The 27,402-nt window shown below is 48.4% G+C and overlaps 1 protein-coding gene across 2 annotated transcripts; it reads left to right on the forward strand.

The window, feature by feature from the left end:
* The first annotated feature begins 7,619 nt into the window (after positions 1–7,619).
* On the forward strand, positions 7,620–25,254 carry LOC138098088 (tripartite motif-containing protein 26). Of its 2 annotated transcripts, none has more exons than XM_068994332.1 (8): positions 7,620–7,713; positions 15,461–15,948; positions 16,113–16,208; positions 17,477–17,707; positions 21,910–21,932; positions 22,374–22,489; positions 22,729–22,761; positions 23,287–25,254. In XM_068994332.1, exons 2-8 carry the CDS (start codon positions 15,511–15,513, stop codon positions 23,976–23,978), a joined length of 1,629 nt encoding a protein of 542 aa, XP_068850433.1. In that variant the 5' UTR covers positions 7,620–7,713; positions 15,461–15,510; the 3' UTR covers positions 23,979–25,254. The 2 variants fall into 2 exon arrangements, with proteins under 2 accessions (XP_068850433.1, XP_068850434.1); XM_068994333.1 differs by lacking the exon at positions 7,620–7,713 and adding an exon at positions 12,933–12,994.
* The last annotated feature ends 2,148 nt before the right edge of the window (positions 25,255–27,402 follow it).

Here is a 27,402-nt window from a genome sequence, read left to right on the forward strand (position 1 = left end):
GTGACTCAGTCACTATTCAAGAAACACCTAGAATCAATAGAAGCTGGAATATACAAGGAACAAACTCCCTCCTAGAGCTTCTGGTTAAGGCTGGGTGGGCCTCATGTGAAGATAAAACCCGGGGTTCTGTGTCTTCCTTAGGAGCCATTTAAATACAGCCCAAAGAGACATTCCACAATCCAGAAAGGATAAACTGTTAGCCCTACAGACTCCAACTGAAAAAAAAAAAAGTGCCCTCACCCTCCTCCCAGTATCTGATTAACCTGTTTAGATATTGGGGTAGCACATTTCTACCAAATTCTCAGATAAATAACAAAGTTTGAAGGGGACTCTGGTATTAATAACAAGAAGTTGCAAAAGCAACAGTAAAGGAGTGCTGAAACTTCCCTGGCAGTCCAGTGGCTAAGACTCTGCACTCCCAGTGCAGAGGGCCCAGGTTTGATCCCTGGTCTGGGAACTATAGACCCCTTATGCTGTTACTAAAGATGCTGTGTGCCACAATGAAGATTGAAGATCCTGCATTCTGCTTCTAAGACCCAGGGTAGCCAAATAAATAAATATATATTAAAAAATTAAAAAGTCCTGCCATTGGTCTCCCTGCCCTGTTCAGGCCTCACAGAATGTTGGGCACCTGTAACCAACCTCCCCAGAGTCTCTGGCAGTGAGATTCTTCCAGCACCTGCCAGCACCCAGCCTTTGGACCTCATGAACTTTCTCCCTGTGGAGCAGGACAGGCCTTTGCACAGCAGCTGCCAGCTGTCCATGGGCCACAAGGAAGGCTGATCCTCTGGTCAAAGAGAAAGTTGTCCCTCTCCAACTTGGCATTCTCATCCTGCCATGTCTTAGTTCTACTGTGGTGGGACTATAGACTTTTTTATTTTTAAATCTTCCTATAGTTTATTCATTTTCTTTGTTTGAAAATTTTGAATAGCAAGGGACTCACATGATTCTAAGATCTGATGGTACACATATAAAACCACAGAAATAACAGGGTTTATGAGGAAAATAGGGTTTTGCCAAACAGCTCAGAATCTCCACAGTAACAAAACAATCCATAACAATCCAAATAAAAACACTAGCATTATTTTTTAAAAACTCGTTAAACAGCTAATAGACAAAGGTTATAATATGAGGTAAAGGACTTTACCATTATTGAAAACAAAAAGGGGTAAAGCTACTTTGACTAGGTGAGGAAAGATGGAAGCTGGTGGTTTATGGAAACAAAGCAGGGGGTCATCACCAACAGCAGCTGCAGGATAAGCAGCTGAGACTGCATAAAAAGCAGGTGCCGATGCTGGTGGCTTTGGCTCATTGTTTGTGGTTGTTTCTTTTGCACTAGCATTTCTGGGCTGTCTTACTACCTTTTTTCATTTAGAATCAGCTTACAGAGTTCCAAATACAATCTTCTCCCACAAAGCACAGACTACACACCACAAGCATCTTTTTCTATCACTACAAATGCATCTCAGCAGAAGACACCTAGTAAAGCTCTTGTAAGGCAGCCTGATGACATTTTTATCCTGTGCTTTTGAGGAGCACATCAGCAAAAAAAAGTTGTTGCCGCTCCTGTGTAGAATCAGACTGCAGCAGCACCTTACTAGTCTTGTCCTCAACAAATTCTTGAAGATGAGGATAATTATTTCATAAGCACTACAAGACAGACAGTGAGTCCAACTAAGTGGAGAGGAAGGAGATGCCATGATGAACGGCATCATCTAAGCATCATATTCCCTCAGCTTGTTCGGCTCTATCGCATTTGGAACTTTGCATTCAGCTGCTGCTACTCAGCGCAAAACATTCACGTACTGGGACAGATACACGCGACAATGCAGATTCCACATTATGCTGACACCATTCCCTTGTTTATTTGCCTGAAGAAGCACTCTGCCACAGTAGAGACACTGAAGAGTCTTGCTTACAATCCCGCCCACCATCTATCCAGTTCAAGCCTCAATCCCAAACAGGGAACCACCTTCTTTAGTTTCTTGTGTACTTTCTTGCTATGAAAATATCAAGAGATTCTTGGTTCCCATCTCTCTGTTTTGTTTTTTTTTTTTAACACAAAGATAACCTATTCTACACAGTTTTTCACCTTATTCTTTCCACTTGCAATATATCTTTGAGATCTTACCAAAAGTACACAGAGAACTCCTGCACTGTGATTGGTTTTTCACTGCATAGTATTCCTGTGTGTGTGCGTGTGTGCATAAAATTTTAGCCAGTCTAAAACTGATGGATGCATGGATTATTCCCAATCTTTTGTTAAGACAAACTGCAATGAACAAAATTATATTATGTTTTGCATGTATACAAGCATATCTGTAGAATGAATTCCAAGAAATGGAACTGTGGAATTGCAGGGTTTAAGGGTATATACATTTACAGTTTTGACATGTGCTGTCAATTGTTTTTCTAAATGTTTGTCCTAAGTTGGATTCTACAAGCAATAAATGAAAGGAGGGCTTGTGTCTTCACAGCCTTGCCAATCAAGTACATGCCAAACTTTTCAATTTTTGCCATTCTGACAGGAGCAAAAAAAAAAAAAAATTCCTTGTATAGTTATTTTATTTGCTTCTTCTTCATTATGAGTTAGGTTGAGCATTTTTTCCATCTTTCAGGCTATTTTGTTATCCCTTGCTGTGTGAACTGTCCATAGGGCTCTTTTTCAACACGTAGCAAAACAAATATTTAGTTTATATTTCGTCCATTGTTTGTCTTCCCCCAATTGAATGCTAGCTCCCCTGAAATTTTTGTCTGTCTTGTTCTGCTGGAGCCCCAGCATCTATGAAAGGACTTAGCACAAAGTAGGTGCTCAAGAACTAAATGGATAACTAAATAACTAAATGGATAAATAGCATACGATTAGAGCTGGCAGTGGGGCAAGGAAGAGCTATGCAATAGATGGTCCTGGGATAACCAGATACCATCAAGGAAAGAGAGAAACAAATCCATATCTTGCTCCAAACATAAAAATGAATTAATCCAGATATATTAAATGCTTAAATTTGAAAGACAAAACTTTTAAATTTTCTAAAATAATACTGGAGATTATTTTTGTGATCTCAGGATAGGAAAGAATTTATTAAACTAGACACAGAGTCTACAACATAAAGACCGATAAATTTGGCTACTTTAGAATGAAGAACTTCTCTTCGTCAAAAAAAATCAAGACAAGCCAGAAACTCTGAGAAGGTACGTGTAACACAGGAAGCCAAAATCGTTTTCCTGCAATGACTCTCTACTGCCCTCTAGTGCCAAAGCTCTCTGCCTGCTGGCAAAGGGAAAATATTTAAAGGGCTCAGGTGCATTTTTGGAGCTGAGAAACAATAAATTCATAACAAATCCCATGGGGAAGGAGTGATGAGCATGACAATACCTGAACCTTTCATCAAACTTGCCATCATTCAAAGTGGGGTGGCGGTCATATACGTCTTTGTGTGCGGCAGTAGGTACAGGAGCACTTATGAAATATTTCTTGCCTTAATAAATGGGACCCAAATCTGATAGAACTTCTAGATCTAAGAATGAGCTACAAGAAATACAAAAGACAGAGATACAAGTTAATGGACATTATGAGGAATCCAGATAAGTCCAGACTGGAACATTTTACAGGATAAATGAACTGGTTTCTTCAGCAAATTAATAGTATGAAGCTAAAGGGAGGGTGGATTGCTATAAATAAGAGGAGAATTAAAAGACATAATAATAAAACACAATGTATTGTCAGAGTATGATTTTTAGAAACTTAATGATCCTATACACATATCAAGTGAGCGTTTATCAAGGAAGGATAAAGGGAACCAGTAAAAAAGAATTACTGCAAAAAGAATTCAAAAGACTCAATATACGTGGGCACTGGACATACATCTTTTACATCTCTACTGACCAATATTCATTTACATTGCTATTGACCAAGAAGCATTTGCATCTGTGTCATTTTTCCATAAATTCACATCTACCCTTAAAGAGTACACTAAATACTCTCAAATAACAAGTCACAGTAAAGCTACACTAGAGAATGAGATCATTCTTCCATGGGCCTGTTGGAAAACACTCCAGTGTTACACAGAAAGGACACACACAGTCATCGGTTTGTCTATGTCCAAGTTTGGGATTTTTTTTCCTTAATAGTATGGACTTTGTTTGCATCTAGATTCCTACAACTCAATTGCCAAAAAACACCTTTGAGAAAATCAAGGAGTTTAAATATGGTCAAGTAAAGTAAAACATGTCTATAATTTGCTTTAAAATATTTGAGTTAAAAAAGAAAGTAGGGGGAAGGAATAGATAAAATAAACTAACATGTTGATAATTGTTGAAGCCAAGTGGTTCATGATATTTCCTCTATTTTTATGTAGGTTTGAAAAATTCCATAATACGTTCAAAAAATATGTCATGATAGTATTCTACTTCACACTGTGAGGAAACTGCATCCTCACCACATAAGGTTTAGAATTCTTAATTATAAAGTTAAAAGTTGAATTTCTCATTGTTTACTAAACAGCATATTTTTACTAACTTTTGAACAAAAAGATGTTTATATAAACATGCCTAAAATATAAATATAAATGGAATATAAAGTATTTTAAACAACTACTCAAGTCAAATAAGAGATTGGCTCAGTCTACTCCTTCTTTCTGTTCAAAACCCAGCAGTTAATGCTGTTAGCATTCAAGATGCCTTTTTTTCCTTTGAAAAGAGACAGTGACGCCTGTGGTTTTTTAGCCTGTAGCCAGGTCTTAGTACAAAAGCAGTCAGTTGTTAGCACATATTTATTTCTTTATTTGTTAAACCTTTGCTAGAAAACAGACATCTAGGCTTAAAGCCCTGTTTAGTTGACATAACTTTTAGCTTTTCCTTTAGTTACATCATTTATTCATGATATGTCATAGACCTGATAACAAGGTATCCTTCATACAAAAGGTTCAAATTCTTTGCCTCTTAACCAATGGGAGCTTCATATTTTTAAGTATTCTGGTTTAGAGGCCTCTTTCCAAGCACTCTAATATTCTTAAGGCCTTGAGATTTCTGAAAGCCATATTTTAACTCAGTAAATACTGTAAATAGTAGGAACATATCTACTAAATTATCTTGCTTAAGACTCTCATTTCAAATGCAAATAGTGATATCCTTTGCACTAGTCAATGCTTATTGCTTCACAGGCTTTATAGGTTATCTCATTTAACCCTCACAATGAGTCTATGAAGTGGATATAATTATATCTACTTTTCAGAGAAAGAATCTATTGCACATAGAGGCTGAGCAACTTCAAGAATCATGAAAAAAGGGGTAGAGAGGAGGATTTCTGCTCATGCAGAGACTTGACTTGAAAGCCAAACTCCTAACCAGCCCCATATGATGCTTTGGTCTCAGGTGGTATGGCTGGAGAGCTGGAGGAGGGAATTTTGGCTCTGCCTTCAGACACTCGAGGGGCAGTGAGTTTGAGCAGCCAGCAGCTATAGGGGCAGTTATCTCTGTGTGCTGCTTCAAAACAACCATTGACTGTAAAGCAAGCCTTGGAGGGACTTCCCCGGTGATGCAGTGTCTAAAACTCCACGTTTCCAATGTAGGGGGCCCAGGTTCCATCCCTGGCTGGGGAACAAGATCCCACATGGTGCAACTAAGAGTTTGCATCTCAAAACTAAGGATCCCATGCAAATAAGCAAATTAATTAATTAATAAAAGCAAGTCTTGGAGTCACCATTACCCTTACTTGATCTTGAGTAGCTACATCAACCAAGGTGTAGTGTGGTGAGAGGGGGGGAATGTGTAAGCGACACTGCGGCCAAGCAGAGCCACAGGGCTTTAGAAAGCTTCCAGAAATGCCCAAGCAGAGCCCATTCATTCACCATGTGTAGGGAACACAGATGATGTCTCCACCCTCATGGCTTACATTGGTGGGTCAGGGGTGAGTGATAAAGAAATGAACAAGGTGCTTTCCAATGATGACAAATGTACAAAGAAAGTGAAACAGAATGCTGTGTCATGACCTGATTTAGACTGGGTGATGGAGGAAAGCCTTATGGAGATGCCAGCTGAGCAGAGACATGACTGACAGGAAGCTGGCAGCCATGCCAGGGGCTATGGCAGAGAGTTTCAAGTCTAGAGAGGCTGCAGCACAGGGACTTAGGGAGAAACGGCAAGAGGGAAGTCAGAGAGAGGAGCAGGCCGGTTGTGTCAGCCCCCCAGGCCCTGCAGAGGCCTTCCTGTCTCTCTAGGCTGGCTGGGAAGATGAGGAGGATTTTAAGCAGGAGAAAGGACCTCTGTGGCTGGAGGATGCACAGAATGGCCTGTGGGTGGGGCAAATACCTCCTCGAGGCAGAAAGTGAAAGTGAAGTCGCTCAGTCCTGTCCGACTCTTTGCGACCCCATGGACTGTAGCCTACCAGGTTCCTCCGTCCATGGGATTTTCCAGGCAAGAATACTGGGATGGGTTGCCATTTCCTTCTCCAGGGGATCTTCGCAACCCAGGGATTGAACCCAGGTCTCCCGCATTGTAGGCAGGCGCTTTACCCTCTGAGCAGCCAGGGAAGTTCTAGAGACAGGGAGAGGACAAATTAGTAGCATGAAATCATTTAAGGAACGTTTTAAACGTGTCTTCCAAAACACTAACCAAAAGAGTAGGTAGTTGGAGGGCCTATGTGCTGACCGCGGTGACTGTTCCGCCAGCCCAGGGGAGATTGTGCCTGGGACACTGCATAGGAGTCGCTGCACAGCAGCGGCCCGGACTCTGGGGCTGGTCAGCTTCCCTGCCTGGCGGCGGGGTGGACTTGCATGAGCTTCTAGGAAATCTCCCCACCAAGGATCCTGGGACCCTGAATGCCCGTCCGTTTTTCAGGCTCTGTGGTTTCTGAATCCAGCACCAAAGAGGGAAACAGCTCAGGCCCCTAAGCTCTTGGAATCTCAGTTTTCCCTTCTGTCAAATGGGGACAAAAATGCCTGCCTGATTTAAAGATAGTTCATATAAAAGCGTCTTACTCCTCATAGACACCTGGGACTATCCGTTTGCTAAGATCCTGCCTGGTGCAGGAAGCAAACGTAGGCCAGGTTGGGTCAGGGAAGTGCAGTTGCTCAGTCGTGTACAACTCTTTCTGATTCCATTGATTGTAGTTTACCAGGGGATCGAACCCAGATCTCCCGCATTGCGGGCAGACACTTTACCCTCTGAGCCACCCAGGAAGCTTTAGGGTCAGGAAGTCCTATTTAATGTTGAGCACCTGGCAAACGAAACTTGTATGCCAAACGCCCTCCCGGTGGGGCGGGAATCGGGAGGCGGGGAGGGTTTCATCCATTGCAGAGTCCTACAAAGGGGTCTCATGAGGCCTTAAGTTTCGCTTCCTTCCACACTGCAGGGCAGGTGCGCGCACCACGAGCCAAACTCAATACAGCAGCCGTTAAACCTAGGCTCCGCACCATTTCAGTTTCGGTTTCTCTGCCCCTGCTGCCCCACCCCCCGCGACGGCCCGGGGATTTGCCCAGTGATCAGTGACGTAAGGGAAATAAGGCTCCCATTGGGAGGCGGCGTTCAGCAGCGACCAATCCGGGTGCCGGTCCGGGGGGGAAAAATCTCGGTGGAGGGCTCCGGAAAGCCGGGAGATTACCAGGCGGGAACGCGCGGTTGCTCAGGGTGCAGGCGGAGGAGCTCGACCCGGAACTGACCGCTGCGAGAAAGATCGACCCTAGCTCGGGATTCGCGGCCCGGAGCTGGGGACCGGTGAGTAGGGGGTGCCCGGTGAGAAATGTTGCACACATGCGCCCCGGGGTCCGAGCGGCCGGATGCAGCCGCGCGGGCAGAATGGGGCCGGGCCGCCTGGCGCGCTCGGGAGAAGGGTGAAGTTCGCGCCGTCCTCCCTGCCGGCCTAATCCTCCTGCTTGCTTGGGCCTCCATTCGCTCTCTCCTCGTGGGTCTTCCTCGCTTTCGCGTGTTCAGCCCGGGCACCCATCCATTCTTGTCTCCAGAGCCAGAAGTAATGGGGTCCAGATGACGGTCTCGTTGCTTGGAGCCGTGTAAACTGCCAGTCTGGCCCCAGGACCAAAGTCATGGTGTTTTTTGTTTTGCTTTTTTAATTGGTCAGAATAAACCGGTTTAGCCACGTATACCTGGAGCTTTGCATTCACGCCTTCCTCTGGCCCATTAGTAATTGAGCATTTTCCCTGCTGCTTTTCACCCTTAGAAAGTGTGTAAATTCATCTTTGTGGAGCAAATGAGAAGCAAACACCTCCAAATTCTCAGTACATTCCAGAGTCTGGCACTACGACGGTTTGTGTGCGCTTCCTGAGAATGATACTGGTTCATTCAACAACAAATATCAGTGTCAGGGACCCTGAGCTAAAAATCATGATTCTTAGAGTTACTCCTGCCCCGAGTTTAAAAGCATCAACTTTTAAAAAAATTGACTTTATTTTGTACCTCAAATTGCAATTCCGTTTTTTTTTTAATAGACTGTTTTTTAGAACAGTTTTAGATTTACAGAAAAATTGGGAAGCTAATACAGAGTTCCCAGTACCCCCAAACCTTTCCCCCATTCATTTATTAACATCTTACATTAATATGGAACATTTCTTAACGATTAGTGAACCTGTACTGATACATTATCATTGGCCGACATACATACTGAATTCACATTTTTATAGTTTTTACCTAAGTACTTTTTTTGTCTCATGATTCTACCCAAGTTACCATATTCCAATTAGTTCTCATTATGCTCCCCTTGGCTGTGGCAGTTTCTCAAAGTTTTTTTATCATCTTGAGAGTTTGGAGGAATACTCCTTATATATACCATATTATGTTACATTATAGGCTGCCCCTGATACTGGCTTACGGGTTGTTGGGAGGAAGACCACAGAGGTGGATTGCCATTTTCATCACTTCGCATCAAGGGAACATGCTTTATGACTTGGTGCTGGTCTTAATTACTTGGCTGAGGTAGTGCTTGTCAGGCTTCTGCATTGTAAGCTTTCTCCTTCCCACTCCCCCACTCCTCCCTGCCATACTGTACTCTTTGGAAAGTAGTCAGACCCTGTGCAGAGGAGTGGGGAGTGTGTTCCACCCTCCTTATGGGCAACTCTGTACCTGTGTTATTTGCAATTCTTCTGCATGAGAGATTTGTCTCTTTTGCCTTATTTATTAAGCTATTCATTTATTTGTATCAGTGTGGACTCATGGATATTTATTTTATACTCGGGGTTATAATTCAGTACTACTTCGTTTTGTTGCAACTTTAGCCACTGGGAGCTCTTTTTGGTTGGCTTCTCTGCTCCTTTCTAGGATGTATTTTTGTAGCGTATTTTGCTGTTGAGAACACTTCACTTGTGTGACCTCACTTGAAGTCAGTTGGCAAACTTGACATTATTCTTTCTTGTTAAGCGGTAAGGAAACTGAGGAGCAGAAAGTGGCTTCTTAGATGTCACTTCCCCCAAAGGGAGGAGGGAGTGACAGGCTGGGCTCAGACTGTTGGAGAAGACCTTATGACTGCTAGTGGAGAGCCCATAGTTGGAATCGAGGCTTCTTGGGGTGACTTCAGACTAGGCTCTGAATAGAAAAAGACATGGAGAATGGGAAGAAATTAATTTTGGAAAACAAAGGCTTATTGGCTGGCATCCAGGATGAAGGACTCTGCCTGCAATGCGGGAGACCCAATTCGATCCCTGGGTCAGGAAGATCCCTTGGAAAAGGAAATGGCAACCATGGCAACCCACTCCAGTATTCTTGCCTAGATAATTCCATGGACAGAGGAACCTGATGGGCTACAGTCCAGGGGGTAGCAAAGAATTGGACACTACTGAGCAACTAACACTCACTCACTCACTCAGAGTGAGTTCAAATTTGCCAGGTTGGTAGAAGTGACCCTCCCCACCCCCCCACTCCCAAACTATATGCGTGAAGAGAGGAAATCTGGGCAGTGTTTGTGGCCAGGAGTGTCTAATTGGAGGGGAGCCCTTGGAGCCTCCTGCTGAAATGAGATTGCAAAGTGGGAAGAGGAGTGTGTTGATGGGAGAATGAAGAAGATATGGGACTCTGGAATCATAGGATAACATTTAGCTTCACAAACTTTGTGTTTGATATTGAAGATATGGAAAGATCAGTGAGACGTGACCCTTGGATTCACATCCTGGTTGGGAGAAAGATGGGTAAAATATCAGTTAGGAAGCAGTGTGACTGCAGCTATAATAACAGCATCTGTAGGAGCTTCCTGAGGGAGGGAATTCATTCATCTCAGAGGTGGGATGGTCACCAGAAGGACCACAGATACTGGGGCATATCTAATTCAGGCTTTCAAGGATGAGCTGGAGCTGACAAACTCATGTACAGAAGCATGGGGTGGGAGTGGGGGTGGTGAAGAAGGGGCTGTCTTTCTGGCTCACTGTCTCTAACATTAGGCTGAAGCAGGATTCAGGGCTGGTTGTTAAGTGGGGCCCAGATTCTAGGGGGCCTGCGTGTCCTGCAGTACAGCTTTGACCTCAGGAGTTTTGAAGCAGGAGGGTGACAGGATGAATTGTACATGTTGGATGACCCTGGCAGTACTTTATACAAGATAAGCACTACATTTCATCAAATCTAAGATGTCATCCATTATTTTGTTTCACATAGAAAAAAATCTTTGCCAGTTATATTATGGTATGTCATTGACCACATTTGAAAGATGCAAACATGTGATGACATAGGTGTCTCAACTTTGACGTAAAGTAGTAACTCCCTAGCTGGTGGCTTAGGGCCCTCCTGCCTCTGGAGGTTGAATAAGACTGTCTCCATCTCACTAACCCATAGTTGTTGATTTCACTGACTCCATTTATGATCTTGAAAAAACTAAGTTTGTTAAACTGACGTTTTCCTGCCTAATAGCCAGTTGTCAAAACAAAAGAAACCAATTTGGTGACTCTTGATCTCAGCAGTGACTTTATGTTGCACAGTAAAAATGCTGGTGTCTCCAGTCCTACCTGGTTGGGTGGAATCACAGCCAGCTTCCCGTTTATTGAAGGGACAGAGGACCTGTCCTCCCTGAGCAGAGGTGCATGGCCTCTGGCAGAAGGTAGTTCATGAAATGACTTCCTCAGGTTTCAGAATTCTCATTTGGGTAAAGGGAGTAGGGTGGACCATGTCATTGTGAGGACTTTTTCTGGCTCTTATTTCTATGGTTCTGCCCTTCCGAGAGCCAGGAATAGCAAGGAGAGTGATAGTTTTACCCCTTACTGAGGAAACCTGTTGAGATCATCAGGCTATGTTGAAGGCACAAGTGATAGAGGGGGCAGAGTCACAGGGGAGCGTGATAAGCTAGGGAGGGGTTTGCGGGAGGGTCAGTTTTGCGTTGGCTCGAAAGGGCTGGCTATGAGGTGTGAGTAGGTGTTCAGGTACACCCACTCTTGTACAGGAACCACACTGCCTGTCGAGTATGAGGAGAGTGTGCTTTTACTCAGCATCAGCAGTAACACGTGCCCCTTGACTTCTGTCAGCACACTCCTGTTTACAAAGCCCTTCCATTGAGATGACCTCATCAGCGCCTCCTGACAAAGGAGCTGGTATTAGGGCCAGTTTTGCAGTTTGCCTGGGCGAACAAGAGAGTGGAGTGGACTGGGCCGAGGCGTCAGCACCAGACACTGCATACTTGCCACGTGCTGTTGGGCAGGTTGCTTCCCTCCGTGAACCTCAGTTTCCTGAGAAGAGTATCCTGAGCGTTAAATAACGTGAGGTGTGTAAATGGCCAGTAAGGTGGGTCCTACAGAAATACTGTCACCAAGACGTTGTCAGTCACCAGGCTGTTGAACCCAAACCCGAATCTGGATTTAACCCAAGATTTACACCTTGGATCTTACATGTGTTCAGCAATGCCAGAGTAAGCTGTCTTCAATATTTGTTATGCATTTGCGATGGAGCCTATATAATGAAGCAATGGGATTGAACATAGAAATGTACCGTGTTTCTTTTATTTCAGCAGACTGTCAAACAAATGCATGTGCAATTAGCATTGCCTTCCGGTCCTCTGAATCTGATCGTTTGTTCAGCACCTGTGTCTTGAGCTTCCACAAGTGTCAGACACAAACATCTCTCTATTATGATTTTCAGGGTCTTTGGTAGTTACAGATCCTTGTACAGATGACTTTAAGACGGATGGAAAATTCTAGCCCCTCACCTCAGAATTTTTCTGCCTTTTATTTTTTCTTGTTGAACTATTTAAAAGCAAGTTGTACTGGTGTTACATATATATATGCATGAGTGCTCACTCACCCAGTCATGTCCAATTCTTTGTGACCCCATGGATTGATTGTAGGCCACTAGGCTCCTCTGTCCATGGAATTTTTCAGGCAAGAATACTGAAGTGGCTTGCCGTTTCCTACTCCAGGGGATCTTCCTCACCCAGGGATCGAACCCGCGTCTCTTATGTCTCCTGTATCGGCAAAGTTCTTGGCGGGTTCTTTACCACTGGCAACACCTGGAAAGCCCCTGTGCAGTCCTAAATCCTGCAGCATGCATAGCCTAAAAATACGGACGTTCCCATACATAACTTGAATAAATGCCATTAAAAATCAATAATAATTTTTCAATATGATCTGATACCCAGTCTTTAGTCAAGTTTCTCCTAATTGTCCCCAAATTATTTTATAACTTTTTTTAAAAGCCCAGATCCAATCAAAGTATTTGCATTTGGTTGTTATTTCCCTTTAGTCTGTTTATATCAAGAACAATCCTGCTTTAGTTTTCACAGCTTGACTTTTTAGAAGACCATGCCAGTTGTCTTGGGGGAATGTCTCATGTTCTCGATTTATCTGATTATTTCCTGATGATGTCGTTTATAGCTCATCTCTGTCCCTTGTATTCTTGCTAAACTGAAAGTTAGGACGAAAGATTTGATTCATTGTCGTCAAACATTTTTGGCAGGACTGCTGCAAAGGTGACATTTTCAATTCGTGTGGCACCACATTGAGAAACATATGCCAGTCTGTCCCATATGCTGGATTTGGTCACTGGCTGAAGCCATCACCAGATCCCCCTTATCAAGGTACGTTAGGGAGTAACCCACTGGGTGGTACCTTGGCACCATGGAACCGTCCTCTCCCCTAGTACCTTTCATCTCATGGTTTTAGCGTCAGATGATGATCCTTGTCTTATATAGTGGGGGTTCCAAGATGATGTTTTTCTAATTCTGTTATCCCTCCTACACTTTTTCACTGGTGTTCTTCCATAATCCCTGGACAGGTTTGTTTGTCTAGTACATATGTGATCATTCATATAATGTTGGGGGTTTAAAGATGCATCAAAGTCCAGCATGGAGCCTGGGTTAAGAACCCCTGCTCCAAGTGATGAGGGTATCAGGTTTTGTGTGGACTGGGAGCCATAGCTAAGCTCTTCATAGTCATTTGCAACAGAATTAATTTCCCAACCCTCAAGATAAACACATGCCATCCCCCATTACAACAAAATAAACAAATAACCTCAACCTTTGAACTTTAAAGCCCCTAGCAAAGTGATTGGTGAAGGGCTCCAGTGCCCACAGGAATCACCACACTGCCGCCCACCGGTCCCAACCTTGTGTTGGGACAACAGAGGATGAGATGGCTGGATGGCATCACCAACTTGATGGATGTGAGTTTGAGCAAGCCCCAGGAGTTGGTGATGGACAGGGAAGCCTGGCATGCTGCAGTCCATGAGGTCGCAGAGAGTCAGACATGACTGAGCAACTGAACTGAACCTTGTGTTACATTTCCGAGTGCTGGGTTAGGCTCACTTCCTCAACAGACAAACCAGGGAGTTGCACCAGGCAATTCCTAGACTTTTTACCATCCTTATTAACATACTAAAAAGTTTATTACATGCATTTACCAGTTAAACTCTTTATAATCATTTCATTTGAGCTTTGTAGGTACAGGTCTTTTCCACACCCGTTACATCTCTTAAAGTCACGCATCTCTAAATCTGTTGGAGCTTCTGGTTGGAGTTCATTGTCAGTAGTAAAATAATGCCTTATATTTGTACAGTACTTTTCACTTTAGAAAGCACTTTTTATATATTGCTGCGTTAGATCCTCAAGAAATAGACTTTGTATTCCTGTGTTGTTTTCTCTTTGGGGCTTTATTTCTAGCTCATTCATGTCAGTACGTGAAAGAAATTGAAGGCCACTGAACTCTGTTGTAATGGACTTTCACATACATAATAAGTAATCAGATTGATTTGCCTGTGGTTCCAAGGGCTTCATTCCAGCCTGGCAGTTACCTGTGTGCCCTGTCTGCTGGCTGTCTTCCCAGAGACTGCTCCGGTGGCCTACCATGGGTCTCTCCGTGAGACTTTAACTTGGAGCCCATGTGTCACCGTGGCATTTCATCCTTACTTCCTCTCTTGCTGCCACTTTAAATTTCCAGTCTTGCTTTACTTGTGCTTTGAATACTCACTGGATTTGGGAGCCAAGGGTTCTGGATTCTCTTCTAGATTCCCCCTCAATATCATGCTTATGCCTAACACTTCTAGCATAATTCTTTTACTCAATCCATGTAGGAACCCCTTGAAGGTAAGTATGACTCTCCCCATTTTATGGATGGATAAACTGAGGCTCAGAGTACTTAAATGAGTTTTCTCTTGTCACACAGTGTAAGGGCAGGAGGCAGCTGTTGGTTTAGGTGTGCTGAGGCTCCTAACCTCAGACAGGAGGTGCGCCAAGGCTGCAGAGGTAAACAGAACTAAAGTCCTCTGTGCTCAACTTATGTGCTCTCTCTGAGGGCCACGCTGGTTTCAGTCACCTGTGTTAGCAGTAGAGCAGCCAGGCCAGCTGCGTGGAGGGGCACAGCTGAGAACGAGTCCACTGTGGCCCGGCAGTGCTCTACCAGCAGACTGAGTCTAGGTAGGGACCACCTCTCTGGGGCAAGTGAACCCAGTCAACTCACACAGCCCAAGGAAACATCTATAAAGGAGGACACCGGAACTCAACCTCCTGATGCTCCTTGAGTCTTGGTAAAGAACCTCAGTGCACTTAGTCTTTGCAACCTGAAGTCTGCAGGGCAAACAGAGGAGTCTCTTGACTCTGTCAAGGCCCCTCATGAACAGTTGTGCAGGCTATGTGCAGCAAAGTCAGGGAGCACTGTGCACATAGTAGGTGTTGTGGATTTGTATATTATGACAGTTCAGCAGGTAGTTTTCTGGGGTCTGTTTCTCATAATCGCTACATTAGAGCAATTTTCCAGCAGATGGAAGGACAGGGTCTGGAGGTAGGAGTGTGTTCCCAAGAGTACGGCATGGGCTGGTACCTGCGCTGCTTTCCCTTCTTCCAGGCTACACACTCTGGGCCTCAGTTTCCTCATCTGTAAAATGAGGGCGTTGGGCTTGAGGATCAGTAAGGTCCTTTCCCTCTGATTCTGGGGGAGCCTCATAGGAGCTGCGATTGACTGGTCGGTTGCTTGGGCACGCAGCCCCATGTGTGGCTGCCACTCCCGCCCCTCTGCTGGGCCTGCTGTTGACTCCATGTCTGGTCCCCAAGGAGGAGAAGTCCCAGCCGGTGAACAGGGGCCCCTCTGAGCTCGGGATACCATGGCCGCGTCGGCACCGCTGCGGAGTCTGGAAGAGGAGGTGACCTGCTCCATCTGCCTCGATTACCTGCGGGACCCAGTGACCATTGACTGTGGCCACGTCTTCTGCCGCAGCTGTACCGCTGACATCCTCCCCGTCTCAGGGGGCCGCCCCGCCTGCCCCCTGTGCAAGAAGCCTTTTAAGAAGGAGAATATCCGGCCGGTGTGGCAGCTGGCCAGCCTGGTGGAGAACATTGAGCGGCTGAAGGTGGGCGGGGGCCGGCAGCCGGGGGAGGCGGCCCAGGAGCAGGCGGACGCGAGGCTGTGCGAGCGGCACCGGGAGAAGCTGCATTACTTCTGCGAGGACGACGGCAAGCTGCTGTGCGTCATGTGCCGGGAGTCCCGCGAGCACAGGCCGCACTCGGCCGTCCTGGTGGAGAAGGCGGCCCAGCCCCACAGGGTAAGCCCTCCGCTCCCCCGCAGGGAGGGAAGCTCTGCTCGGCGCCCACCCGCAGGCGAGGCCTGGCGCAGGCCCCTCAGAAGGCTTCTCGCTGGCCAGGGACTCAGCCCGAGCCCACCCTCCTGCCTCAGCCCAGAGCATCCCCACTGCTTGTCTTTCTGCAGGAAAAAATCCTGAACCACCTGAGTATCCTAAGGAGAGACAGAGACAAAATTCAGGGCTTTCAGGCCAAGGGCGAAGCTGATATCCTGGCTGCGCTGGTAAGTGAGGCTGTCGAGGGAGAGAGAGCCCTGAGGCAGGTGATGGGTGGTGCAGAGCAGGAGCTCTTGAGCTTGTAGAGACAGAGCTGGGCGGCTGCTGGCTCCCTGGGAGAGGAGCCCCGACCGCACTGGCAGTGGGAGACCTGGGTTTTGGCCCAGGCCCTGCCAGTCTGAGGTCTGCAGGCTTGGCCTGCTTCCTCATCTCACAAGTGAAGGGGTTGCCTGGATGTCGGCTAAGGTCCTTCTTCTGTGATTCACCTCAGCTGCAGGACCTGTTTGCTCAGCAGAGTCAGGGTGTGAGGAACTGAGGAAGGCCTGGCTTCATGCTTCCTTTCAAAGAGTGGGAGAGAGACATGATTCCTGCGAGTGAGGGGAGCCAGAGGGTTTGGAAAGCGGGAACTGGCTCCAAGAGGAGAACTGAGAGGGGTGGGCTTGGCCGGGCCTGGCCAGCTGTGAGGACGCTGTGTGTAGGGAGTCCGTGGTTGCCTGTAGTTAGGAAACAGAGACAGCGCATAGAGTGCTTGGTTAGAGAGGCGATCAGGAAGGGAAAAAACTGATAAAGATTCCAGTTGTCTGGGGCAAAGTCTGTTGGGGAAGCGGACACTGGAGGGTGGAGGGATGTTGGGGCCAGTCCATGCGGTGAGCATGTGGGCCCTGGGAGAGGGACGGTGAGGCAGGACATGGCCCAACCCGAGCAGTGCCTCCAGGCGCCCTGTGTGCGAGGATGCTGACCAGGTCCCAGCCTGGACTCAGCAGGGAGATTGGGAGACAAGAAAGGACGTGGTCCCGGTCGTAGACCTTCCAGAGTTTCACTGAGGAAAGAGGAGATAGTTCTGTGTGGCAAGGATAGTATGCACGTATTTTACATATACTGGGGAGGATGCTGAAGAGAGGGTTAGTCAGGCTTGAATAAAATTAATCAAGGGAAACGTCCTGGAAGAGGCAGCACACACCGGTTGGAAACCGTTGGCTCATAGTGTTCCTCAGAGGGCCCCGGAACATACTGGTTTACCTAGAGCAGCTGATGGCAGGCACTCATGCTTCCAGTCCCGTGAGGGGACTGACCTGGCTGACTTACCTTGTCTTCCCTGAGGAAAGGAGGTTGCCCCAGGAAGGCTCCAAGCCCCTTCCAGCCCGGACACTGTAGAACTCATGAATGGGGTCAGCGAGGGCGAAGAGCCAGTGTGTGCACCCCACGCCGGATCCCGGAGGGGCCTTCCCCTCCGGGGCGGAGGTGCCACCCCCTTCTCCCCCTTCCCACCCTGCAGAAGAAGCTCCAGGACCAGAGGCAGTGCATCGTGGCTGAGTTTGAGCAGGGCCACCAGTTCCTGAGGGAGCGGGAGCAGCACCTGCTGGGCCAGCTGGCGAAGCTGGAGCAGGAGCTCACAGAGGGCAGGGAGAAGTTCAAGACCAGGGGCGTCGGGGAGCTTGCCCGGCTGGCACAGGTCATCTCCGAGCTGGAGGGCAAGGTGCAGCAGCCGGCTGCGGAGCTCATGCAGGTGAGAGACCTCCCCGGGGCAGGGAGCCGGGAGACCAGGACGGCGGGCATGGCCCTGCCTCTCCCTCAGGGGACCTTGGAGAGTCTTTTCTTCCCGGGGCCTCCGTGTTCTCATCTGAAGCATGGAGACGATGCTCCTTATCCCCACCACTCACTGCAGCAATTGCATGAGCGTAAAATGAGACCGTTGGCACGGTGTCCCTTCAAAAAGTAAACTTTCTACGAGCAAGAGTTTACAGTCTTGAGAAGTGCTGTAGAAATGGAAGAGAAGCTTATTAGTATTTTCATTACTATCCTCCATTCTCATTACTGCCGGCACGAGCCTGTCTTCCAAAGTCACTGGCAGATACTGGTCTGGGGAGGCTTTTTATGGTTCTGGAGATGAAGAAGCCTGTGGGGTCGGGGGTGGCTGAGGGATGGCTGAAGGGCGGCTTCTCTTAAGAACCCAGAGGATCTGGAGGAGATGGGCAGCTGGGGAAGAGAGTCAGAAGACAGAGGTTTTCTCTGAGCCTGTGGCATCAGCCTCAGAGAATCGGGTGGCAAGCAGGCAGGGTGCCTCTGGAGCACCTGCTGGAGGAGGCAGCTTTGATGCTGAAAAAGGGAGGGTCATGGATTGGAACCATGGATGGTTGCTAAGTTGAAATGACACCACAACCCCTTCTACTGGGAGCTTCCCAAAGGAGTCATACTGCCTTCAACAGGGCTTTGAACTGCATTTGGGTGGAGCATGTGTGATCCCTCAGCCTCCCGCCCCACAGGCCAGGAGAAGGCCTATATAATGAGCTCCTCCACTTGCATGGTGGGGGGGTGGCTGGGACCACCCAGGACGTCTAGGGAAACGTTGGCCCTGGCCCATGGCAGGGCAAATCGGTTGCGGGACGTCGGGGCAGATGGTGAGGCCCCCAGGTAGGTGTGCCGCACAGGTGGCCTCTGCCTGCCTCTCTGTCATTGTGGATTCTGACTCAAGCATTGGGAACTCTTCCGCTCCAGCCCTCAGTGATGAAGTCTCAGAGCACCAGAGGGTGGAGATCAGGGCAGATGGGGCAGATCAGGAAGTGAGTCAGAGCTCCAGCCCGGGCGTCCTGACTCCCAGGCCTCCGGCCTCTTGCTCTTCTTTTCTCTCACTTTGTCCAGAATGTCTGTCTGGCTCCTTCCTTTCCTCCTCTGTCATTCTGTTCCCTCAGGTTTGTCTCTCTGACTAGGTCACTTGCTGTCTCCCCTCTCCCTCCCTCTCTCCCCTTCAGGGGTGCACATCCTTCCTCTCCCCACAGCCGCCAGCCCCTGCCACCGTGTGGGTGGGCACTTGTTGTGGAACAGAGAGGGGCACAGCTAGGGTGCTGGGGGGCCGGGGATCCGGTTGCATCTGCCCAGAGGGGAGCTTCTCCCCAGTCTGCCTGGAAGAGCTTCGTGGACCGACAGAGGCCCAGCCTTCAGAGCCTCTGAGACCACTCAGATAGAGGGCACCCCTGGGGCTGGATGGGAGGAGAGAGGGAGAGAAAGTGGGTGTCTGCTGGAGGTCAGCGCGGGAGTGTGGCGCTGGTGGGTTTTGTCGGTGTCTGTTTGGGTCGGCCTTTGCTGAAGGGAATTGGACAGCTAACTCCTCTTCTGCCGCTAGTATTTCTCCAGAGATTGACTGTCAGTGGACAGTAAGGATGAGGCCCTACTAAGATGGGGCTCCTGATCCAAAATGTGGTAGAGAAATACAAGTGAGGGACAAGCAGCAGGACAGGAGATAAATACAAGGCCTTTTGACAGAGGTGATAGAACAGGAAAGATCTCTTGAGCAGCGCTGTCAGGAGGAGGTTTAAGGGAGCTAGGGGAGTGGGGAGCACCTGGAGGGTACCAGGAACCAGCTCCTTGGTTCAGCCCGGGGTGGGCCTTGCAGGGTTGAGTGGCAATTGGCGACTCTGCCTTCCACTGTTGGGCACCATCCACACCCATGAAGAACCTTCAGATTCTTACTACCCAGCACTGCTGTGATTCCTGCCCCAGGCGTGCTGCTCTGACTGCCTCTTTCACCACAGCCCCAGGAGCTGGAGGTGGTGGGGGAGGCCTCCGGGAGCCGTGAGCACGTTGCTTCCCTGTGGAGCCCCGGGTGTGAGGCTGCAGGTCATCTCGGGACTCCCAGGCCTCCCCTTGTGCAGCCTTTGGGAGTAGGGTTCCTGCACTGGTGCTCTGGGTCCCGTCCTCTCTGGGCAGCTCACAGCCTGCTCTTAGATGAGCCTCAGTCTCTCTCTGAGACTGCAGTAGTAACTCCCGTGTCCCGCCATCCACCCTCTTAGCTCCCTAATCTTGCCCACCTCCTGCCCATTTATTTGCCTTTTTATGCCACGTATCCCTTGTGGCTTAGCTGGTAAAGAATCCTCCTGTAATGTGGGAGGCCTGCGTTTGATCCCTGGGTTGGGAAGATCCCCTGGAGAAGGGAAAGACTACCCACTCCAGTATTCTGGTCTGGAGAATTCCACAGGCGGTATAGTTCATGGGGTCGCAAAGAGTTGGACACGACTGAGTGACTTGTACTTTCCTGGCAGAGTTGCTGGCATATACTGTCTCAGATTTATCACCACTCTGGAACTGGCTTGGACTTGTTTTGAGGGGCCGAGTGGAAGGGCAACAAGTTGCTTCACGGTGGCACACCGATGTAGCTCTCACCCGTTTGATGGCCTCTTGGGAGCAAGACCCCAAGTTCTTCCTGAGAATTTGCTGAAACAGTCCGCTGTAGGCACAATTCAGTGATTTCCTTTGTTTCCCAGATTTCACTCTCAGAGGTCACTCTGCCCCCACCCTTACCCAGTCCCCGTCCAGGCTCCTCTCTTCCTATAGCACTCATCACTTAATGGCATCATCTAATGGATTCGTTAGGTTGATTCTTTGCTCTCTGCTTCCCCCTGTTAAGAGATTTGTGTCTCTTTTTTTTTTCTTCTTGCTCTATCCCCACTTCTGTAGTGGCACCTGACACACAGGAAGCACTTAATATTTGTGGAATATGTGAAAGGAAAGCAAAAATTAATACAAAGTGTTTTGGAGGCTTTAGACTCACAAAAAGGAAATGACCAGCCTCTCACAAGAACCCCCTCCCCATTCTACCATGTCCCATCACTCAGGCAGCACCATTCTCCATCCTGCACAGACTGGCCTGTCCTTAGTTGTCCCTTCCCAGAATGCCCAGTCTGCCCCACACCTGGCATGTGCTGCCTCCCAGGCCACACTGCACTGCCCTAGTCAGCGCATCGTTACTCTTCCCGGTCCACAAAACAGTCTCCAGACTGCCCCCCATGTTGGCATTGCTTCTCTTAATCCATTCTGTACAGGATGGCCAAGAGCTTGATCACTTAGGATACCAAACAAGTTATTTCTCTACCAGTGACAGTTCAGACACGAGGGGTCTAGAGCTGTCAGGGCAGCTGTCCATGTGGTCAGCCAGGGAGCTGGTTACTTCCATCTGGTGGCTTCCGTAACCTCAAGGGATCTTGTCCTTAGCTGTGTAGCCAAAGTTGGCCTCACCCTTGTTTCCAAAACTGAACCAAGCAAAAAGAGGAAGAAGAATGGATTTTTTTTTTTAAGGACACAACCCCAAAATTATAGCCATTGCTTCCTTTTACATCCCATTGGCTAGAACTTAGTCACATGACCATACCTGGTTGCAAAGGGATCTGGGAAATGTAGTCTTTGGTAATGCTCTGCCCAGCTGTTATTTCACAGATTCTATTACTACAAGGAAGAAAGGAGAATGGATTGTAGAGGGTTCTTAGCAGTCTCAGCCACGGTGAAGCAGATCACATACAATCACTGCCCTATTTGAAGCTCTGATGGCTTTCTTCTGAATGTGGCACAGAGTTTGAACTCCTTACTGTGCCTGCCCAGCCCTGCATGATTCGGCCCCTGCCACCTTTGCCGAGCCCGTTCTCACCCTGCTTTCCTCCCACTCTTCACCTGGCCAGTACCTTCTCCTTCACATCTGAGCACCGTGTCATCCTCTCAGAGAAGCTGGCTCAGTCATCCCCTGGCCCCCCTCCATTCGCTCTGTCACTGTGATTATTTTGTTTGTTTTCTTTTTGTTTTATCCTTTGCTGCCGCTAAAATGTCAGCCTCATAAGGAAAAAACCGTATTTGTTCATTGATGCAGCCTGGTCTCTAATAGTGTTGATACATATGAACGAAGTGTTTAATTCACACTGATGCTTGTGCTTTCTTCCCTTCCAGGACACCAGAGACTTCTTAAACAGGTAACAGAGTTTCGTTTTCACAGTGCACCTCATTCCCTTGTGCCCATGTCCCTTCCCTTGTTGCTTGGCCCGAATTAGTAGCATGTGATATGGGGTCAGAGGTACCCCCATCCCAGGGTTCATCACAATGACCTTGTCTCCTGGAATCAAGTACACATCCTTGAGAAGTTCTCTGTATAGTCTCCACTCCTGGGACCACTAGCCACGTCTGTGACGGGACGGGATGGTGCAAGTACACACCTTGGTAGAAAAAAGGGCTCTGGATGTTGAGTCTGCTGGTGGTCGTGAGTCCTGGCTCAGCCTTGGACTGAGTACCTTTGAGGGCCTGTTTCTCTGTTACCTGGGATAATCATACCTTTCCCTCCTCCTTCATAAATTGTCACAAGGATTGAGAGAAATGAAAGAGGAGCTAAGTAACAGGCTTGTCTGTCATCTTCCCAGGTATCCACGGAAGAAGTTCTGGATTGGGAAACCCATCGCTCGAGTAGTTAAAAAAAAGACAGGAGAGTTCTCAGATAAACTTCAATCTCTGCAGCGAGGCCTGCGAGAATTCCAGGGTAAGGGTTGGGGAGTGTCTGTGGTGGGATCAGGATTGGGTGCTGCTTTGAGAAAAGGGTACCTGGCTCCTTATTGTGAGTCTCTGACCTGATTCCTCTGAGGTCTCCTGGGATTTTCTTTCTCTGTCTTCTTCACGGATGGACCCTTGGCACAAAATTAGTACTGATAAATACTGTGAGAAATAGGCTGCTAGGTTTGCTGAGCTCAAGGGTCATTGCTGTCCATTTTTCCTCCCCAGGGAAGCTGCTGAGAGACTTAGAATATAAGACCGGTGAGTATCCAAAGGGTTGTTCTCAGACAAAGAGTGCTCTCACCACCGCGTCCTGCTGCCCCCGCCCACCCGCCCTCCCATCCAGCAGGGCGGTCTCCCAGCCGCACATCTGCAGCCCCGCCTTGTATTTTCTAACCCGTCTGCTGCTCTTCAGGCGGGAGGAGAGGCCTCCACTTGATAGTCTGGCCCCTCCTGCCCCAAGGTTGGTTATTTTGTCCTCGGAGGTCCTGCCACCAGGCCTTTGACTGAGTCGCTGTGACTGACTTCTCATCTGCCTGATCACGTGGCTCCTGTATTCGGAGCAAACTGCCGTGGCTTTGTAAGACCAGCGACCTCTCTGCCCCAGGCCCCACCGTGTGCTCCCTCTGGCCCTGCCTTCACTGCAGACGCACGAGGGGCCTGCTCACACTGCCGCAGGTGTGGCACATACCCCTTGGAGCATGCAGCGTGGCAGCCCTGCCGTGGAGACTGGGGTCCCCTCCCGGCCGGCTGGTGACACCGTTGCTTCTTCCTCTGTCCCCACAGTGAGCGTCACCCTTGACCCACAGTCGGCCAGCGGGTACCTGCAGCTGTCGGAGGACTGGAAGTGCGTGACCTACAGCGGCCTGTACCAGGGCGCGTACCTGTACCCCCAGCAGTTTGACTGTGAGCCGGGGGTGCTGGGCAGCAAGGGCTTCACCTGGGGCAAGGTCTACTGGGAGGTGGAGGTGGAGAGGGAGGGCTGGTCCGAGGATGAAGACGAGGGGGCCGAGGCGGAAGAAGGGGAGGAGGAGGAGGAGGAGGAAGAGGAGGCCGGCTACCGGGATGGATACGACGACTGGGAGACGGACGAGGATGAGGAGTCGCTGGGGGATGAAGAGGAGGAAGCGGAGGAGGAGGAGGAGGAGGAGGAAGTTCTGGAAAGCTGCTTGGTGGGGGTGGCCAGAGACTCGGTGAAGCGGAAGGGAGACCTCTCCCTGCGGCCGGAGGACGGAGTGTGGGCGCTGCGCCTCTCCTCCGCCGGCGTCTGGGCCAACACCAGCCCCGAGGCTGAGCTCTTCCCAGCGCTGCGGCCCCGGAGAGTGGGCATCGCCCTGGATTACGAAGGGGGCACCGTGACGTTCACCAACGCGGAGTCACAAGAACTCATCTACACCTTCACTGCCACCTTCACCCGGCGCCTGCTCCCCTTCCTGTGGCTCAAGTGGCCGGGAACACGCCTCCTGCTGAGACCCTGAGCCCCAGCTCCCGGCCCACACCCGCCGACGCTTCTCTTCTCTGGAATCCTCGGCTCTGTGACAGGAGAGGCGGTGTCTGGCCAGAGCACCTGGAGTAGGCGAGGGAAGGGGCCGCGTGTCCGCTGCCGTTCCCTCCCCGTGGCTGTGGTCCCTTCGGGTCCTCTTTCAGTGCTCTGGGGCCCTTCTCCCTGCCCCTGGGGTTCCTGTGCTGACCTCTGACCCTGAAGTCCACGAGGGCCCCTCCCTCCTCCTCCCCACTGCCTTTGACCCAGCTCTGCCCTCCCTCGCCGCAAATGGCATCCCGTACCAGCTGTTCTTGGGAAAGACCAGTTGACTGTTACCCCTAGGCCATTTTACGGCCCTCCAACCCCATGGCTTCCCCTTTGCCCAAATCCCCTTCTGCTGCCTGCCTCCGCAGCACTTTGAGTACGCGTACCACCACCGCAACTCGCAGTTAAATGTACATGAAAATGTCCCAGGTCAGTTAAGCCACCTGGAGTGCAAGTAGAAAGCATCTCCTTGGAAGGTACAGGGCAGAGTCCATGCTTCTCTGAGACCAGGGCCGAGGTTTCCATCACTAGGAGGCGGGGCTCCCTGAAGCCACCTGTGGTCTCCGGAACGAATCTAGATACATACGTCTTTGGGGTAACAGTTGTGGTCGGTGGTCAGTAAATTACCTCTGTGAGTTGGTCCTTGTGAGGAGAGTCTCTGAAAGAATCCAGAATATCCTGCTCTTGGTCAGTTCATATAGAAGCACCGAGGCAAGTATTCAGTCAGACAAAACCTCCCCTGCCTTGGAGGCCCTGGTGGGTGCTACAGCGGGGTATTAAGCTTCTGTCACTAGCTTTCCTCGACATCCAGATTTTCCTAGGAGTGAGGCTGTGAGAAGGGCAGAAAGGGTCCCCCACAACCCTCCAGGTCTGCCTGTCAAGAGAGGGATCAGAGCATATCCTCGTTGCCCATGGGCCCAGCCCCCAGTCCCAGCCTCTGTCCAGGCTCCGCTCAGGCCCACAGTTTAGCACAAGCTCGTGCTCCAGCCGGATTACCTCGCAGCCTTTATACGTATCCATTCCAGGCATTCTGCCAGTCTCCCGCTGACTAATTTTAACCCCTCCCCTGCTCTAGGAGACTGTTCCCAGCTGCTGTGGATCTCGGGGTCTCTTAGCTGCCTCGTTGTCTGAAGTTGCGCTCTTTGTGTATTTCACATGCTGCCTGAGTCACGTGTACATTCTGGTTCTGCCTCTGGTTTTGTGAGCTCATCGAGGACGGATGCCATGTCTTCTACTTCTCCTGTATTCTCCATGACACCTAGTTCAGTGCTGCGCACAGAGTAGGTGCTCAATAAAAACTTGTTGAATGAACAGCCTGGATTCATATATATTTAATTGTGACTCAGATATCACCAGACCTTCACAGTCTGTGGCCACGCAAAGGTTCCACTGATAACAGTAGGCCAGGGTTTTTCTACAGTGCCCCTTCTGGGTCCTTTAAAACTCTGCAGCTTTGCTCACTGCCCTCAGCCTGCACACACATGCTGTCATTGCTGGAAGTCCCCAAAGAAGATCTTCACCTGGGACACAGACCAGCCAATGCCAAGGTTCCAGCTTGTTCTTCCTCTCCTGCAGTGGTGACCTGGTGCTGAGATCCAGCTTCTGTAGAGCAGGGGCTCCCATGAGAAGGGTGATGTCCAGTACAGCACCCCCACAATCCTTCCCTGAAAAATAAGAGTGCCCCAACGGAGATATAATCTACAGAGCCAATTCTCCCTCCTGACATTCAGTTGTTTCACCATTTCTTGTCTGTTCTTTTTTGATTTTTTTAAAATTGTCATCTTTAAGGTAGGAAAGGGAGGATTACAGAAAGTACCTCTAAGATTATACTAAATGGCAAAGACCATATTTTTTCCTTGAACTCATGTGTGGACTCATTAATGTTTTTCATTTTTAAAAGAATTTATTTTTTCTTTCTAAATACATATATGCAAAATGTCTTGATTACTAGAAATGTTATGCATTTTAAAAGAATTTATTTTTTCTTTCTAAATACATATATGTAAAATGTGTTGATTACTAGAAATGTTATGCATTAATTATAGTAAAGTCTTAATTCACATTGGAATCTTGAGAGAATGTTAGTTTCAGGTGTGCAGTAAAGTGATTCATTTCAGTTCAGTTTAGTTGCTCAGTTGTGTCCAACTCTTTGTGACCCCATGGATCACAGCACTCCAGGCCTCCCTGTCCATCACCAAGTCCCAGAGTTTACTCAAACGCATGTGTGTTGAATCGGTGATGCCATCCAACCACCTCATCCTCTGTTGTCCCCTTCTCCTGCCCTCAACGTCTTTCCCAGCATCAGGCTCTTTTCAGGGTCAGTCAGCTCTTCACATCAGGTGGCCAAAGTATTTGTTTCAGCTTCAACATCAGTTCTTCCAATGAACACCCAGGACTGATCTCCTTTACAATGGACCGGTTGGATCTCCTTGCAGTCCAAGGGACTCTCAAGTCTTCTCCAACACCACAGTTCAAAAGCATCAATTCTTCAGTGCCCAGCTTTCACATCCATACATGACTACTGGAAAAACCATAGCCTTGACTAGACGGACCTTTGTTGACCAAGTAATACCTCTGCTTTTTAATGTGCTGTCTAGGTTGGTCATAACTCTCCTTCCAAGGAATAAGCGTTTTTTAATTTCATGGCTGCAGTCACCATCAGTGATTTTGGAGCCCCCCAAAATAAAGTTAGCCACTGTTTCCCCATCTATTTCCCATGAAGTGATGGGACTAGATGCCATGATCTTAGTTTTCTAAATGTTGAGCTTTAAGCCAACTTTTTCACTCTCCTCTTTCACTTTCCTCAGGAGGCTCTTTAGTTCTTCACTTTCTGCCATAAGGGTGGTGTCATCTGCATATCTGAGGTTATTGATATTTCTCCTGGCAATCTTGATTCCAGCTTGTGCTTCTTCCAGCCCAGTGTTTCTCACGAAAGTGATTCAGTTATACATAAATTTGTTTTTCAGATTACTTCCCCATGTTATTACAGAATATTGAGTAGAGTTTTCTGTGCTATACAGTAGGTCCTTGTTGATTATCTAATTTTTTTAATTAAAAAATTTTTTTTGGCCACACCATGCAGCATGGGGATCCTAGTTCCTCAACCAGGGATCAAACGTGCAGCCCCTACATTGGAAGCACAGAGTCTTAACTACTGGAACTCCAGGGAAGTCCCAGTTATCTATTTTATATATAGTATCGTGTATATGGGAGAAGGCAATGGCACCCTACTCCAGTACTCTTGCCTGGAAAATCCCATGGACGGAGGAGCCTGGTAGGCTGCTAAGAGTGGGGTCGCTAAGAGTCGGACACAACTGAGCTACTTCACTTTCATTTTTCACTATCATGCACTGGAGAAGGAAATGGCAACCCAC

Source organism: Capricornis sumatraensis, chromosome 22 (genome assembly GCF_032405125.1).
Source record: "Capricornis sumatraensis isolate serow.1 chromosome 22, serow.2, whole genome shotgun sequence".
Classification (NCBI taxonomy): domain Eukaryota; kingdom Metazoa; phylum Chordata; class Mammalia; order Artiodactyla; family Bovidae; genus Capricornis; species Capricornis sumatraensis.

Bases quoted from the DNA above. Each gene is read 5' to 3' on its own strand.
- LOC138098088 (XM_068994332.1), top strand. From the start codon at position 15,511: ATGGCCGCGTCGGCACCGCTGCGGAGTCTGGAAGAGGAGGTGACCTGC. The intron at 16,209-17,476 runs GTAAGTGAGGCT...CCCACCCTGCAG, and splicing joins CTGATATCCTGGCTGCGCTG to AAGAAGCTCCAGGACCAGAG. The intron at 17,708-21,909 runs GTGAGAGACCTC...CTTCCCTTCCAG, and splicing joins CGGCTGCGGAGCTCATGCAG to GACACCAGAGACTTCTTAAA.